The sequence below is a fragment of the Spermophilus citellus genome, assembly GCF_964194105.1.
Source record: "Spermophilus citellus genome assembly, chromosome: 19".
Lineage (NCBI taxonomy): Eukaryota > Metazoa > Chordata > Mammalia > Rodentia > Sciuridae > Spermophilus > Spermophilus citellus.
Window position 1 is genome coordinate 3369581 of NC_138201.1, and position 17962 is coordinate 3387542.

Genomic DNA, 17962 nt, shown 5'->3' on the forward strand with positions numbered 1-17962 from the left:
GGCGTGGTCTGCAGCTCAGGTGCGCAAGCTCAGTCGGTGTCCTCAGTGTCCAATGCCGGCAGGACTGCAGTTCAAAGTCTGCTGCTAAAAGTGAATCTCAGTTTAGCAAATTTACAACACTGATGTTGACTGTGGAGAGAGGAAAATCCCAAGTACCAAACGAGTCCATCCAACGCACAGAGTACAAATTCCTTTTTTCAACAAAAAGTAGAAAAATCAAAAATACTCCCAAATGGGATTCTTGATGGCACTAAGAGTTAACACGTTTCAGAGTTGCCAAAGTGTAGTGAGGCTCCTCCAGCCTGTTCGGCCAACGCAGAGCCACTGCACTGCAAACTTTGGACATGTTTTTGTTTCTCGTCTCTGATCTTCCCTCTCGGACTGGCCCTGCCCAGGTGTTCACTCCATGTCCTCATTGACCGGTTCGTCTTCATAATCTCTGTCATGGTCAAAATCTGGACTGTGGTTGGCTGTTGTCACCAAGGACAGAGGCCCTTCAGCTTCCTCGGGATCGAGGGGCTCTTCTTTGACGTGCACAGGATGCCTGGGGAAATAAAGAGAGGGTCAGAGGGCACGTGGGGCCTGGCGCACCCTGACCCCACACTGTCCCACACGGGAGCTTTTTGCCGCTCAGGGGCCCCGTGTGGCCAGCGGCTCCCATGTTGGACCGTGTGGAAAGCTGTTCTGTGGTACCGCTCTGCCACAGCTGGTCTCGGACCAGGGACTTGTGTCCTGCTCTATGGTACTCAGTCCCAAGGACCTTATTAGAATGGGGGCAGGCCTGAGACTCTGTATTTCTAATGTCCCCCAGCCCCAGTGTCCGACAATGGGCCCCGGGGTGGAGGTGGGGGAACACCACCATTCAAATCATTCCCTAAAATGGGAATCTGTAACAGCGATGGTTTGTGGGGACCAGAGCACAGGAGATGGGGCTAATCGTGGCTTGCTGTGTGCTCTGCTAGTTAACATGCAGAACCTGTGAAAGAACTCTCCAGAGGACGACCCCAAGCAAGGTCCTATCATTAATCAACTTCAAGCAAACACAGCACAGAGACACCATGATACATGCTTGAAACTCCAAATTAATGCATATTTTTACAAACTGTCAATAAGGCAAGAAAAGCCCTGCCAGGAAACACAAACGGAGAGAAGTCTCGCTCCACACAACAGTACGATAAGGAAGCGGGCCACAATCAGAGTATGCTGTCAGCCATAAACAAGGCGAAACACGCAGCCCTGCTGGTAGCGGCCACGGGGACACCGGGCCTGGATGAGATCTGCCAACTTTCTCATTATGGACCAGGGCTTGGTTCACCCGAAGGGGACTGGGGTGATCACACAAAGCCACTCTGATAACAATTGAGAAGTGTTGTTCGTAAATCATATTTACAACAGATCCTTTGCAAATACAAATTACGTTCTGTTGCTGGGCTTTTGATATGTAAAAGAACCATTCAAGTTAAAAAAAAAAATAAAATAAAACCTCCCCTCTCTGGGACTGGCTGCAGAAAGGAGGATTTTTGTTTTAATTGACGTTATCAAGTAAGGAGAGGTGGTGCTGGGATGGTTGGCTCCCTAAATAATTGATGCTGTGTGCAACAAAGGCCCCCAGAACCATTTAAAAACAAACAGAGGCATGCTTGGGAGTGCCCTGGAAGACGCAGCCTTCAGAATCAATCTGCTCTGAAATCAGCATGGCATACAGAGAGGTTGGGGGACAAGATGTCAGATAAATAGCTTTAAAAAACCATGCCAAAGTGAAACGAGGCTTAAGTGTTGCCATAGTGCATTTTATGTGTCTTGTTTTTTAGGAGGACTCCTCCTTGTCTGCGTAGGACCCAGGCCTTGCTGTATAATGTGCACGACCCAGTGCAAAATGCAGGGTTCCCAGCTCAAAAACCAAGGATTTCAAGAGACACTCAGGGCACTGAACCAAGCGTCTGCCTGGTGGGATTCCCTGTATTGTCCCGCTGAGAATCCAGTACACTGATGGATGTCCTTAGCTGGACCCTACTCAGGGTCCATTTTGGCTGCCTGGGCCTCCAAGACACTGCAGGAGCGCTGTGACTTTGGCTAGCTTTTCAGCCACGGTTGTTAAGGCTACCTGAGGCCGACTCTAGTCCCTCCCTGTCAACTGTTTGCATAAAAAAGTCACCATTTTTATCCATTAATCTCTCTACTTCTGTTGATTTACCTCCTTGGGATAAATTTCTAAGAATGGAATTGTTGGAGCAAAGGCTAAAACATCTCTCTGGCTCCTGTGATTTACTGTGATATCAATTTCCAAAGGGGCTAAGCCCATCGAGACTCCATCTCGTCAGGATCGAGCATCATGTTTAAAAGCTGGTCTGCGGCATGGTGGGTGGGGGTCCAGCGCAGGCCCCCTCAAGCTGCGCACCACAGCAGGCTGACGACAGTGCAGGCTTCCGTTCCACATCTTCACTGTGGAGACCCGAGACCTCCTCAACGCCCCGTCTCCTTGGAGCCTGCCTCTCGGCAGCGTCCGCTGGACGAGGCTTGTTAGCCCTGTACTGGGCCGCAAACGTCTCTGTCCAGACTTACCGTAAAAGATTTGTAGTAGGAAAAATGTATCAGAAATATTAATCTTCTTGAGTTTATAAAGCAGAATCTGATGATGTCATAGAAAACTTTGGGTTGGGGGTGAGGAGAGGAACCGTGAGAGCCTTCCTGGGGGTCTTGCCTTGTCGCTGTATACTTCCACAGAAGATTTGCAAAGCTCAGACAGCAAAAAGACCCAGAAACGGGAAAGGTCCCCACAAAATAGCTCACAGAATCAGAGAAGACAGTTTCCCCTAAGTTCAGCATTTACTTCCCCAGAGACAGGGCATCCCTGCTGGTTCTACCCAAGTAACACACAGCAGCTCTGCGGCAAATGTTAACCACCAGACCCACTGTGAGATGGCCTGACCACAACCAGGTTAGATACAGGGCTTCTTAGAACTGGCAGGCGCTGGCTACAGCGCTCTTAGATCAGAAACGTAGAGGTAGAGATTTCCAGGTATCAGGCCTCACACTCGTGCCCGCGTGTCTTCTGGAGCTGGTGTGCACCTTCAGCATCTTCTTCCATTGAAAGGTGAAGTGCAGGTGCAAACCTGGGCTTTCTCTTCCATCTGAGCAATTCCTTTGTGCCTCCACTCTGGGACACGGCTGGCTGGGGTTCAGGCACTGTGATCTGGTGGGGACACAGGGCACAACCCAATTCTGCTTTGCAGCTTCTTTACTTCCTCTGAGGATAAGAGTATAATGCCCTACATCCACAGGCTCATGACTGCTTTCAACAAAGAGATGAAATGCGGTGGATCGTGGGAAGGATGAGAAGAAAGGGGTCTGTTTCGGCATCAGCTGGACTGCTGTCCCCACAAGGTCCTCTAAGCCTTGCCGTAAAGTTGATGACTTGATTTATTCCAGTAGACTGGAACAGTTAAAAAAAAAACAATTTGCCTCAGTGCAGGGTAATGCACATTGGGCAAGAGTAAAAACACGTCACTATGGGATTCTCTTAATGGGAACAAGAGGGTCCCACAGAGTGCCCAGGGCAGGGACGGTACAGGACCTACTGCTGACTCAGGCACACCCAGCGAATGCAGGCACCTGAGATCTGAGCAACACCTCTTCCTACGGAGCTGGGATTGTTTCCAAGCAGTTGAAACCTTCGTTTCACAAAAGTTGTGCTGACTGGAGAAACGTGGTTGTTGGTAGTACTGGGGTTAACTCGGAGTTGCTTGATCTTGCATGACGGGGAGCACCATTCTCAACCCAGCCTGGGAAGCGTCATCAGATCTCTTTTTCTTTGCACTCAGTTACAGGAATGTTTATGAACTAAACCTTGGAGTTTGTGCAGATGTTGAGAAACAGCAAGTTCAGAGTTTTTGTTCTAATGGGCATTTCTTGAGGTAGCTTGTACGCCAATGTATAATTGCTCTGAATTTCTTCATATCTGTGTAAACCCTCCTGTCATGACTGAAAGATGAAGACGAGTGTGGTAACAACCGACTCAAATAGCAGACTGCTCTAGAAGGGTGAAGTGCAGCAGTGGCTGTGTGAGGGACCAACTTTGCTCAAACACTGCGCAGCGGGTGGGAAGAGCTGCTCCTGTTGCTGCCCAGCCTTGCCAGAGCACTTTGGGCACGAAATGCAAACGCTAGGACACTACATTTCTGACCCCCACGTCCTGCAGTTACCATGGCAGAGGCCACTGACGCTGGTCATGAGATGCCAGTTCCTTCTGTTGCTAACTGCTACAGGTCACAACTTTTCTCCTGTCACTCAAACCATCTTAAAATACAATATTGGTCAGTAACTCATGGATGTGTGGGCAGATGGCCCATTCTGGGAGCCACCAGAATGCTGCCAAAATCGAGTCCCCTTCAAGTGGGCCGCAAAGAAAGCTCGCTGAAAGGGAGAGACTGTCATTCTGAAGCTCCAGCCACCTGCAGTCATATGGTTTCGTTTCTCTGGTTTAGAACTCTCCCCACTCAGCCCCCCAACCCTGGGGACAGCAGAGCCCCTGGGTGGCTTGGGCCTGTTGCCGTTCCCATTCAGCGTGGCCCCCGGCCCGGTCGTGTGTGCACTCATTACCCTCCGTCTGCTGCTGTAATGCTCCTATTAATTTTCCTTTTGATATTTTAAGAGCAATCTATAAATCATGCCGCCTTTCATTTGTACCATCATTAATGCTCGGTAATAAGGCTGCGGCGTCACGTTTGCCGTTCCAGTTCTCACCCAACCAAGTAAACCACCTCTCCGCTAGGTCCAGGGTTCCACCTGAACAGCGTGTCTCAACCGACGGCCAGATGCGCACCACGTGTCCCATGTACGGCTGCGTGCAGCGACAACCGTGTTTACAGGGATGGCAGCAACTCTTCTAGGAACACAGTTGTCTACCTGGGTTCCGGACACTGTTGGACAGGTACACAGCGCCCGGAGGAGGAACCGTGCGTGGGGCGGGCAGTACTCACACAGCTTGCAGAGGGGACCGTCCGGGACTGCTGTCGCTCTCGTTGCTGTTGGTGTGCTCCATGGCGCCGTTGAGCTCCTCCCGCATGGCGCTGGCCAGGTTGCCCAGGGTGGGGTTGCCCATGGAAGCGGTAGTGTATAGAGGTATGCTGTTCTCCGCCATCGAAGCCTGCCACCAATGAGAGAGAGCGTGTGAAGATGTAGGCGGGGGCACCCTGCAGATAGCTGCCAGGGAACTGGAGGGCTGTGCTTCCATAGCGCCTGGGGCACGCGGCCAAGGGAGGCCCTGGGGAAGAAGTCCTGGCCCTGCCCAACCCAGTGCTGCGGTGGCCATGGGCTGTCTAATGGGAGGTTTATATTTGACGCCTTTTTTTTTCAAGAGAAACTGAATATTTCCAGATCACAGTGGAATATAATGGAATTTTCATTTCTTTATCCATTTTGATGACTCCGCTATTGGATAGCAGAGATCTGATCAGATTATTCTGGCTGCATCGCTCAGATTTATGAGGACTTCCATAAACACTTACCTCTTAGATCCTATAGAAAAGGAAGGGATCATAGAATTGGAATCAATTTTTATCCCCCCCCCCCAATCATTCCTGTTTTAATGGGTTTTGAATCTGTTTAGGAAATTTGAGAACCGGTTAAAGGAACATGGAGTCATCTTTTGGACTCACGCCAATCACCTGTGATTTTAGGATGAAAGAACAATATCTGGCAAAAGGAAGTTTTAAATCTCATTTATGTTTGGTGCCTATGAACACCAATATTAAAGGTGACAAAATCACTCCAAATGAGTGTCAGTGAAAAAAAGTAGAAATGGAAAAATGCTTACCCTAACCCTGGGGTGGACGCTGTCCCTTGCACTGAAGTCCCTGTACTGGTTTCACTGGGGGGTGGCTGTAACATGGTGGCTTTTCATTTTATTCAAGGGGACAGACTGAAAAATTGGCAGTTGGTAATTAGACCAAGATTTATCCAGACTGCCCCGTGCCTGGCTTTCCATCCTAGACAGTCAATCCAGCATGGCGACTCCCATTGGCCTCTCATGCAGGAGTGCAGGCTCCTGTGGACGTCCTGGCATTGTGAGGGTAGGAGCCAACCACAGAGGCGGAGAGCGCCTGGCAGGGGTGCACTTGCAGCGCAGGCACACCCATCTCGAGGGCAGGGGATTCTATAAGCCCACTGCCCTCCACTTCTCCATGTAGGTAAAAAGGAGGGGGAACACGCTGGTTTTCCTTCCTTGTGTGGTAAACTTACTGTGATCCCCATTCCCCACTGTCCTATTGTTAAGTAATCTTCATTAAGTACTTTTATTCAAACGGGTCTCTTGCAATATAGTGTGTTGACTTTTTGGGCAGAATTACTAGTAGCATTGCAAGTTGCAGCAGGGTACCCCTCTTCACTCCCCGTGAGACAGCAGTCCAGTGATAGATAAGATGCCTCAGAAGAATGGCTGCAAGAATGCCTCACCCTCCATGGTAAGCATTGATTGTGCTGCGCTCCAAGGTTGAGGAGACTGGACCCCAAGACCTGCAGAGGCGTAGCTGAGCCTCTGACCATCCCACCAGCTTAGACACACTTGACTCCTGCCTCAGGGTTTTTTCAGCAGTTCATGTCCCCTTTGGAGCTGTGGTCCAATTTTTTGTAATATAAAGGGTCCAACCTATGAAACTGGCACCTCTGCCACAAGAGTGGATGGGCTTAGCAATGGTGCCCAAGTCCATCAGTACCACGGCGTCTGCCTCCCAGGCACTCGGGGCGGCTCAATCTATAAATACGAGCTTTACCGTTACCCCTAGTTACTTCCTTTTTCAGAGCATAATGCAATCTGTCCCGAGTCCCATGTTTTATTTCTGTAGTGGATTCTGCTGTCCTATTTTATAAATTGTATACCATGCATTATGTTGTTCTAGTAATTTTTTAAAAATGATATTGTCCCACTAAACTTGTGTTGAAAAACTGGTGCTAGTGGAAAGGAGGGACAGGCTCCCAATATTCACGCCCACCTGATGTACGTAAGGTCTCCTCCATCATCGTCCAAGGATGAAGGAAAGAGAGGCATCCCATGTGAAGAGGAGGATGTGGGGCCTCCAGCCTCGGCAAGGCTGCTCTCCAAACAAACCCGGATGCTCCCCCCAAAGCAGAGAGCATGCTGCGGCTGTCCAGGAGGAGGAGGGACACAAAGCTCAGCTTTCTCTTGAAACCCGTGAACAATAGAAGGTCATGTGATGCGGTGGCCTATCATCCCGCACACTAATAGCTGTGCTAGAGTAATTACACTTGTGGTATTTTTGCCTCAAGTGAAATTCTGAAATAAGAGGATGGAAATTATGATACTGCTGATAAATATTAATAAGTGAACTTTTAATTTTTTTGCCACAATATTCAAAATGCTAAGCATCCTGCTAATGCTAAAGCAGCCCGATGCGTGTGCCTCCAGGGAGTACAATGCTTTGTGCACTTAAGAAAAAAGTTTAACGGAATTAAAATTTAATATCTAATTAGAGCCAGGCTAATATATTTTGAAATGAGTGTGGGAGACGTGTGCATCAGCCACGTGTTTGGGAGGGCTATCCATCTTACCTGTAAAGCCGCATTGAGAGGGGTGCAGTAGGCGTGGCTGCTCTGCATGTTTTTAATGAGGGAAGGGTTACTGCGTGAGAAAAACAGAGACTCAGAGTTAACTGCAGTCCAGCCCCGAGCTCCTAGCTCAGTTTTAAGCTTGCTGGTAGCCTTGCAAATTAGAAAGGTCCCCCACCAACCAACTCGGAAAGCTGGGCTGTGCACATACTTCTGGCGATAGCCTATGCCGTTCAAGGCAAGGGGGTGTAAAATTCTGGCTTACCAGACGTGGGGACTCCCTCCCGAGACCTCTCTGGGAAGCATCCTAAGGACCTAAGCCCTTGCAGACAATGCCTCCGGGGGCTGGGCAGAAGCCTGTGGCACAGCTGGGTGTGGGCCTATGAGCAGGAAGCCCCGGAACTCCTTTAACAAAAGCTCCGGACTTCTCCCAGAACTACTAAAAAATGACACGGCACACACAGAGGGGAAAGGAAGCTGTCCGTGTTCGTACCTTAAAGGAAGCATGGTAGGGGGCCACCTGATCAAGTCCCCCCCACGCTCGCTACTATCTATGTTATGATAAGCAAATAAGAAATTTGTCCCATTAAATGACTTTTCTACTTGTAGAAATCATGGGTCCCACAAAAAATAATCATAGTCAGCTGCTGAGTCGAAACACAATTAATAATTTGCATCAAAGACGTCAAAAAAGCATTGTTCAAGGCACTGGCGATCCAGAGAAGCGAGAGGACATGGACGCATCACACAAGCCAGTTCCCTGGCAGGAAGCTGCGGCACTGCTACGAGGTGAAATGCACGACTCCATGGGATGGGTCAACCATGCAAAGCCAAAGCCACAGCAGAAAACAAAAGGAAAGCAAGTAAAGGCTCTTACTGTGCGACAAGCTCGTCAGAGTCTGCAGCGGGGCAGTACTTGCGAGGACGGCCTCGTTGACTATGGCGGCCACGTTTAAACTCTTCGTCATCAACTGTCCAAAAGGACCCAGACTCATCCTCTACTCTGACAAAGCACTTATGCAGTGACAGGTTGGTGCGAATGGCACCCTGGGATAGGAGCAGCGGCAAAGGAGATGGAGTGGCACGGAAAGGGGACGGGGCGGGGGGTGGGACACACATCCAGTACAGGGGACAGGAGAAAGAAAATAAAACGCGATAAGCATAGGCGAATGGCTCGTGAGGGTTAATATGCGCTGCACCTACACGCTAGCATGGGATGCGACAGACCAGCAAGCAGGGCGGGGCTGGCGGGGGCACACGACAGGAGGGTGAAATGCTTTTTTGCTTCCCTTGACTGAGACAACGTGAAACCAGTTCTGTGGTCTGACAGCGTCTCGCAGCCAAAGCCTCTACGTCACACGAGTTAGCACAGTCCGAGCTGGGCGCAGAAGTCAAACGTGGTGGACGTACCCACTGATCTTTTGTGGCCTTCGCTTTTGGAACTCTACTTCATCCACCGTCCACACTGCCCCTTTAACGTTCTCTACTCGCACAAAACACTTGTGAAGACTAAGATTATGGCGCACTGCATTCTGCAGCAGGTATAAGAGAGAGAACATTTACAACTTCTGTAAGAAAAGACTCCAGAAACAGTACATTCAGCCACACAGTCCCCACGGGAACACCACTCCCCAGCTGCCGCCCACCCCAGGAGGTCCTTCCTGTGCTCCAGGGAGACTGGCTTAACTGCCCTTCTGTCTCCCCTCTGGCACTATCCAACCAGAAAAGGAGGAGGAGCCCCAAACAGGCCCTACAAGTAGCTCTGGATTAATAATGTCACCGTGACTTCAAAATAAGAAACTCTGAGCATGAAACGATCCTCTTTACATGATAAAATGCTGTGAAGTCCAGGGCAGCTTTGCCTTCTCAGAGCCTCTACAGGTTGAGGAGGGAAGATTCTTTGTTATCACTGAGGCATCACCTCGAAGGCCAAGAGGATCAGGTGAACTAAGCCCCAGGGGTGAGCTGCACCTTACTTTCCCCACTGTAAACGAGAGCAGCTGCCCATCAAGTCGGGGGAGAAAGGCTACACGCCTGCAGGTGAGGGTTTCTTTCCCATGTGCATAATGTACCGTGCACACAGGTCTCCACTCAAGAGCCATGACCCTTCCTGGGGGTCATGGGGTGGCAGAGCCCCTCTTCCCAAGCCCCTTTGTTCTGGTAAGGCCATCGTTCCCACCATCTGGAAAATGCGCTCTCCAAATGATCCTTAATTTCTTGCTGATCATAATTGGTGAATTCAAGCCAAAATCATTTTTGATATGCTATATGTTGAATATTATGAGCTGTTTTGTGGGATGGTGACATGGCCTGCTTATAAGGAGCATCCACAGGGTAAACTCCCAGACGTATTGACTAGCGTGAGGGTAACACTATCAAAGGCTATCCTTGATTCAAAAAAATCGTGATAGGTTTGCCTAAAAGCTCCCTGAAGTCACGTGGCATGGTGCACTTAGACTTGGGGAGAAAAATTTCTTTGCACATAAAGTGCCACCGAGCACATGACACTGTCTGTCTGCTGCAGTCTCCTCAAACAACATGGAAGAGACGCTAAATACATGAAGCCAAATTCCCTTTAAAAAAGAGCATGGGAAACCAACCCACATCACAGGTTCTGTGCGCCTGACTGCCCAACCCAGTCAGACACTGAGGCAGAGAGCAACAACAAAACCGAGAGTTTTCAAAAAAGAAAGCGCTCTCTTGGGTCCTAACCTGATATCTGGGTATTTCATCAGAGCTCACAGAGGGAACAGTCTGCATATCTGAGGCATTAAGTACTTCATCTAGGGTTGTTTGTATTAATGACACCTCTCCCTGCACTTTGCAAAAATGAAGAAGTTAGATCTGAGCTTGAATTTACATTCACGACTGGTAATTGTTTTTAAATTTCATCATTTGGTATTTATAAAAGGCAATTTGAAGAAAATGTCTGCCTCATGCTTCTAACTCCCTAAATTTTTAAAAGCATTTGGGGCTCAAGGTCCTTTGTGTTTTATCTCCCAAGTCAAGTGAAAGAAAGGTAAGATTTTGAACAAAAAGTTCCCTTCGACACTCACGAGTCTCATGAGTTAACTGTACGATTTTTTTTTTGAATGCTAATTTATCAAAGATACATCGTTTGGCTTTGCTTTCCTCCCATATAGAATTAAGAAAACGGAAGGGATACATATCAAGTAAAGCAAGTTTTCCCTGCAACCCATAAATCCCATCGTAAAAATCCTAAAATGTTTCCATCAAACAGTCTGTTTTGCAGGGATCAACCAGATTCCAGGTACAGAGATGCCTGTTAGACTGTATTTGCTGTATTCTATGAGCAGCAGGCACCAGGAAATTGAAAAGGGGGCCTCATCTAATACGAGGGACTATGGGAGCCCTGAACCAACAGGGGAGGGGGTGAGCCATGGACCCCCAAGCATCGCTGATGTGTGCCACACACGGTGTCATAATGCAGGATGCACCTCAGAAGCTGCTCTTCTTCCTTGGGTCCCTATGAACAACGTGACCCTGTGTGGGACAGTCTGTTCCCTTCAGAGCTACCCAAGACCGGCTTCATAAAGCAGTGCTTTCTCTCTAATCAGCACCATTTGCAAGTACTTGGGTTGGTGACCTTTGACCCAACCAATAGAGGTTAAGGCTGCCTGACCTCCAGGCAGGTAGGATCCTCATGCTGGAAAAACAAGTTGCCCCCGCCTCTCTGCAAATGCTGGCTGAGGCGTGCGTAAGTCCTTTGGCAGTGTCCGTATGGGGCAACCAGAGACAGATGGTCTCCCTGGAGGGCCACTCACACCTGTGCGGCCCGAGTCATGGGAACCTTCCATCTGAGCACCTCGACCACAAAGCAACCCTTTAACCATCTATTCCTATACAGTGGACGCTCTGCGACTCTCCAGTAGCCCAGTCACTGCGATCTAGGCCCGGAGAAGGCTTACCTTCCACGTGGCTGCGTTGCGCCGGAAGTAAGCAAACATTCGCGTGAACCAGTTATAGATTTCATTCAGCGTGAGCTGCTTTTCTGGAGATTCAAGAATGGCCTGCGAAGCAAAAGTTACGGGAAGAAGGTAATTTATGACCACATCAGCAAGAATTGTCACTAACCAGGTTCCTGAAAGTATAAAATCACTGACATTCAGAGCCTAAGAAAGGTTTGTTTCACAGAATGATCTAAGATTAATGGTTGTATTTAACAGTTCAATAGCAAAACTCAAAATGGAATTATCTAATTGTTTTGAGTTTTTATTTCTGTTTCCGTACAGAAATATTAATTTATTAGTCATTCATAAAGCAGAATCAAAGAGAAATGCAAAACATTTCACTAGCTGATTAAAGCTCAGTAATTATTTAGAGCTCAGATTAATTCCAGGGATCAGAGATTACTGTAGCTTGTGATAATTGACTTGCCATCTTTAAACAGGCTCATTTTCACTGTTGTGTGAAATGAATTTCCTAATAATCACATCGCATTGTAATACTTAATCAAAAGCAATTATGTTATATATTGCAGTTTTAAAAAACCTTATAGAAAAGGTTTTAGCATGTGGCATACTAAACGGTTTTAAATCTACTTCATCAATACAATATATCCATGTACACACACACCTTTGTATATGATTTCGCATGCTGCACTGTTTACTTACCTGCCTAATTAAAGATGCATATGTAAATGGTGGTCTAACTTCTGCGTTCTTATAAAATTCTTGGTTCTGCGCAATATCTGCTAAATAAGAATCATTGTCCTATTAATCATCACTTTTTAAAAAAGGAGCCGCTCGGCAAGAATTGCAGGCGACAACCCCAAGCAAGGCCAACATGGAGTATTTACCTGAAGAAATGGGCACGTTGTACTTGTCTGAGTACCGCCTGCGGATGGGTCCCACCGTGTGCATGCTGGTGGTGGTGATGACGGAGGGGCCTTGGGTGACGGGAGTCAGAGGAGCGGTGGGGGTTGTGGGGGTATGAGGTAAGCTCTGTGGAGAAGCCTCAGAGGCGGACTTGGAGAGCGTGACGCTGGACACCAGATTGAGCTGTGGGGAGAAGACCATTTAGAGGGACGCTGCTCACTCGAGCCCAAGCCTCACTGGGCTCCTGTGACTATTGTCGCAGAGATGCTTTTGAATGGCCAGGAGCCAGGTGTATCCCCAAGGCTGGAAAGTGATCATACACAGGTTCAAAAAGGGTGGCCCAGCCAAGCAACCTAAGCCAACCCTGGTCAATCACCTTGAGACCGTCAGAGGGTGAAACAGCCCTGGCGGACGACACCAGGTGGGATGGACCTGAGCTCCCAGCACAACTGCAGAGCTGTGCTTTTCTTCAGATTAGATTTTACTTAAATCAAATGGGCTCCTAGGCTAACACCCGTCCTCTGGCCAGCAGGAGGACACTCGAGTCCACCACCAAGCGTGGCAACAGCCACTGCAGGCCATAGCACAGCACAGGTGCACAAGGCCGCCTGGCTTCCCGGCCTCGGGAGAGAATCCCCTTCAGTGAACACTGCACACAGACCTTTCAAACTAACGAGCCCAGGGCTGGAATCTGTTCACTGAAAAAGATGGCGGCCCAGGAGACCCAGGACTTCTAGAGAGATTTGTCTTCAAGTTGTGTACTCCCAAGGGAATTTTACTTGGAAGCAGTGTGGGGGGCAGTGAACCCACCCTGTTCTGTTTCCTTTACTCCCATCTACCTGTGACAAACCCTGGGTGGGGTAGAAACTCGAAGTCCCGCGAAGCGAGAGTGTGTGGTGGTCCCCAGCCTCTTGCGGTGCTGGCTCAGAGAGTGCCTCCCCCAGGTCCACACTCCAGCCAGATTCCAGCTCACCCACCACAAGTCCATTTCACCATGAGTACAGTCAGTCTTGGGCACAAGGATTATCTGTGAAACGTACTAAAACTGATTCCCCTGAGATGCTAATAGAGCAAATGCCAAGGGCGTTCCCAAGTGTGCAGAAGACCCAGCCTTTCCTCATACGCTGGTAATGAATGAGACCCCGAGAACCCCATCTGATGTGTCCAGGGCGTTCCAAGGGAAACAAACACAGATCCCATGATATCGTTAAAGAGACAGTAATGGGAAATACAGGCCCGCTGCTGGGAGCCGCAAGGTTGAGCTCAGTGTCTGCTGTTGGTCAACTCAGCAAGCCACAGGACACCCCTACACCAATGCCCGAGCAGAACAGGCTACCACTGCTACTCACCCAGCCACTGGGCATGGGCAGAACAGCTGCCCTCTTTGGTGCTGGAATGGTGACACTGTAACCCACATTTACAGACCAGAGCTAACAGTGTCGAGGGCAGCCACAGGATCAGGGACTCGGCCTGACCTCTCCCTGGCCTTCGCCACTGACCACAGCCAAGGCCGGTATGCAAAACGCCAGGGGAAGCCACGGGGGCCAAGGCAGGAGTGCACACAGCTCACAGATACACATCTCTGTCATGCAGACACTGCTTAGCCAGGACTCGAGAAGGTCCTGGCCACATGAGCAACTCGCACTTTAGACAGCCGTCCCCGGTGCTTCCACTGAGTTCTCGTACTGCCGCCAAGATCCATGGTGCTGTCACTCACATGTGACAGAGAAGCAAACCAAGGGCTAGGGAAAGAACCTCAATTGTCCATGTTCCTGGCCTGGACCAAAGTGAAACCACACATGTATACAGCTCTCGACCCTCTGCACAACCTCCTGCACCTGGTGGATGGGAAAAACATTGCTTCCTGTTATGCCCCATGTTGACAAGATCCAGTGAAAGCCTGGGAACATCACTGAGCGCTGGCAAGGCGGAAGGAGGCACAGCCGCTGGCCTCAGAGCGCTTCCATAGCCCAGACACTCGCAGTTCTGACTCACTCTGCTTTTCCACTTCACTTTTCAGGTTAAGACCATTACTCTAATCACACTGCTTAAAACACAGCAAGAAAACTAATATCCTTGGGAAAGTCATCAAGCCTGCTCTCCTAGTGTAACCACCCAAAACGAACCTCATGAACATTTGGCGAGGGTAAGCCCGACCCTCTGGTTGCTAACATCCAAGAAAAGTAGAGGAGCCCCACACAGTGACCCCAGATGCAAAAAGGACTCGATTCCTGTAAAGCTCTTAAGACCTGCACCAATCCCACCACAGAGGGCAACAAAGAGAAACAACATCCCTCCAGGTTAGCTCAGCGCACCAAGAAAGAGGTACAGGTGGAATTTTCTGGATGCTTCTGAGTGTGGGTAGCAAGTGGAAATCAACAGCGAGCCAGAAGGGAGCAGAGAGGGTTTACCAGGCTTGACAAATGACACCGTGATTCACACCCACTGCTGGGCTGGCTCTAATAAGCCTCAGAGGAAGCAGCCAATCTCAGCTAATTACCAGATAAAAATGTATTGTAAGGACTCTAATTAGGAGACGCGGATGGAGGTGATCTAATGATTAAATGCTGCATCGGGTGACCCCTCCATCGGTGCGCGGTGGTGCAAGATGTCACTGGGATATTTTGTAGAAACAGTAATTCTATTTCAAGGAGGGGTGGCAGTAATGTTTGTAATGATGGCTATGAGGTAAACTAATTAAAAGGCAGTTCCTAGAGGAAGAGGGTGGCGAAAGCAGCTGTGGCCATCCAAAATCCAGAACCAGGTCTGCGTGGAGGAGCTGCCATCGAGTGGAAAATTCCCGGCTGACCCCTGCCCTTGCTATTAATTTGCAGGGAAACTAATGACACATACACACATCCCCACAAAATCGCTCTAATTGCTAATTTGCCAAAGGAGCCCAGACTTCAAATTAAACATGATGTAGCTGAGAGGGAAGGGAGAACAAAAAAGCGTGCACTCCAGATGGAGGGTGCTCTGCCTCTCAAAACCAGCAGAAGCTGGACCAGCAGCCAGTGACATGGCCACCCTTCCACTGCACCTCGAGTTCCTTGACTGGGAAACCTTGGTCCAGCCGTGTCTTGAGAGGAGACCATCTCAGCGACAGGCCAGGAGAGAAGGCAGCGCTGGAGGGATTCCAGACTAACCTGTACCGTCCATCACAGAGGCTCTGAAGAAGGGGACCAGGACGGCAGCCGTGGGCGAGTGGCCCAGCACACCAGGAGATACTCCTCCTCATTAGGAAAGTAGGCACCTGGGCTCCCTGGTTCTCATCTCAGCTAAGGTTTTAGGAGAGCCTCCCCTGCCCCGCCCCACGCCATCCTGCCCCAGGGCACAGAGCAGGAAGGGATGGGGCTGGGGGGGGGGTGGCGTCTATTCCTGATGGAAAGCCCATTTTTCTTATTGTGTTCATTTTCTATTTAAAAAGAAGTTGCTATGTTTAGAAAAGTTGGTAACTCTGAATTTCTCTCCATGGCAGGCTTCCATCACGGATGATTTCAGCAGAGATAATCTCTTTGAAACTCTGGCCAAAAGTTAAATTCTTCTGTCACTTAAAATGGCTGCAGCCTTTGATTTGCTAGAGGAGACTAAGTGTGCCCCTAGCACTCTTCTCCCTCCGTGGCCACAGCACTGCCCTGGAGGTCTCTCAGCTACCCACGGTGGTACTCCGTGCTTTCTTAAAAGATGGATCTTCACTTTTCACCCAGAGACCTCCTCTCCTATGCAAGGAAGATGAGTCACACCGTCTTAAGAAAATAAGCAGACCGTTTATGTCAGCTCCAGACAGAGGCCTTGCTGTGGGCACGTCCAGAGGCTCCTGCCTGGAAAACAGCTTCAGAGAACAAAGGGGGACCTGGAACCGAAGCCTGAGGGACGCGCACACTGGGGACCCTTGGTTCCACTGGCCGAATCCTGCCTAAACAGCAGTGAGGTCTGCAGGCAGGAATCACTGAATCAGAGCCCAGCGGTGCCAGACCAGGAGGCAGGGCACGGGGGCAGCTGCCGGCTGTCCAGAGCCTTCGCTGCCCCCCCCCCCCCCCCGGCAGAGGCCTGCTACAGTGCAGCAAGCAAGACACACAACTAAGACTCCCAGGCCCGAGTGAGCGGGCAGGGCGATGGACAGTCCACACAGCAGCATGGAGCCGCAGAGCCCCGGACGGCAGCTCGTGCCACCTGCCGCTCCCCCAGGGTGTGCTGGCCCTTCGTTGGGGGGATACTTTACTTTTTATAGTAGCTAAAAGCCATTTCCAAACAGCCCCAACTGCTGTGGCTAAACAAAATGGGTAACAAGGTACGTCACCTGGCCTGCTTATCCAAACATGCTTCATGGCACTTCCGAGGGGAAGGCCCTGACACCAGCAAGGTGTCCCTCGCCCACCCAATCTGAGAGAATGCTGCTCCCCACCTGGGGGGCCCTCGGGCGCAGCTCTGCCCCGGAGCAGGGCGCACTGCTCTGTCCCAGGTTATGAAACCGGATTTATGGTGTTCCCTGCCAGAATGACAGCAAAAGGTCTTTTTAAAGAAACCCGTAACAACTTCATCAAGCCCTAACCGACGGGTTTCTGCAGCTGCTGTCCCGCAGCCAGTGCTCCCTGCAGTGGGCAGGGACACGTGGGTGCCTGGGCAGGTTGGAACTTCCTTAGGGCTCTCGCCACAGCTCCGCCTTCCCTGGGAGGGGAGGGTCCTTTAAAACATCCACACTGCACTAAGGTGGCCCTTCGCCACCCACGGGTGCCCAGCCCGAGAGCCTGCGGCCACCCCCAGGGATTCTCCACCCTTTTCCACGCAGGAGCAACCTGAGAGCAGGGAGCGCCTCCCCTCCCAGTGTGCACCCTGAGGACGCAGCCACACGCTCCCAAGCCTTCATCCCCCTCGGCCTGGCCTTCTAGAGGTCTCTACCCGTCCACCTTTCAGGCTCTCAGGCAGCACTGAAGCCGGACACCCAGGGCCAGCGGCCATCGCCTTCCCTGCTCCATCAATCTCTGCTGGAAGAGGAGCCTGCCTTCCCAGGCAGACATCTGGGCACAGTCCCGAGAGGAAAGGGACAGCAAGACAGGGCACTGGCATGGCCATGGCCCCCGGCTTTCTTCCCAGGGGCTCCCGCTCAGATCCACGCCACCGTGGCCACTGTCCTGTGGTCAGTGCCCCTCTAGCCATCTGGGTCCAAGAACCTCCACCCTGGGATTCAGACAGTGCATCCCAGCTGACATCAGAGCAGACCAAGAAGGGCAGGGACAGCCGGGACGACTGGGGACAAGCAGAGAGACTCGCACCCCACAGCACCCAGTGCGGGCAGCACTTACAGAAAGGCGTTCTGTCACTCGGTGACTAAGGATTCTTAAAGAAACACACAGCTGCTCTTCCACAGGAATGGAACCTATGGCAGGGCCACGCCGCCAGTCCTCGAGGCTCACCTCGGCACGAGCCCGGCGCCCAAACTCACACCAGGCTCCAACACCAGGCCCGACAAATTAATTACCTGCCACTGGGGACACTTGGCACGTGAAGATGGGTGGCCACACGGCACTGGGCCCCCAGAGTCGCCAGTGCCAAGGGCGTGT

The 17962-nt window shown here is 50.5% G+C and overlaps 1 protein-coding gene across 12 annotated transcripts in view; it reads right to left on the minus strand.

The window, feature by feature from the left end:
* Positions 1–207: 207 nt before the first annotated feature.
* Positions 208–17962, minus strand: part of FOXP1 (forkhead box P1) — a 517497-nt gene continuing 499742 nt past the window's right edge. For 9 of the 12 annotated variants that reach the window (XM_081276307.1, XM_081276305.1, XM_081276310.1 and 6 more), the window contains 7 exons: positions 12383–12584; positions 12198–12277; positions 11493–11594; positions 8974–9095; positions 7567–7636; positions 4980–5146; positions 208–544 (listed from right to left, as the gene is read on the minus strand). In XM_081276307.1, coding sequence (XP_081132433.1) covers positions 400–544; positions 4980–5146; positions 7567–7636; positions 8974–9095; positions 11493–11594; positions 12198–12277; positions 12383–12584 — 888 coding nt within the window. In that variant the 3' untranslated portion in view covers positions 208–399. Of the gene's footprint in view, positions 545–4979; positions 5147–7566; positions 7637–8440; positions 8611–8973; positions 9096–11492; positions 11595–12197; positions 12278–12382; positions 12585–17962 lie in introns of all 12 variants that reach the window. The other 3 variants (XM_081276309.1, XM_081276308.1, XM_081276304.1) reach the window with 2 other exon arrangements.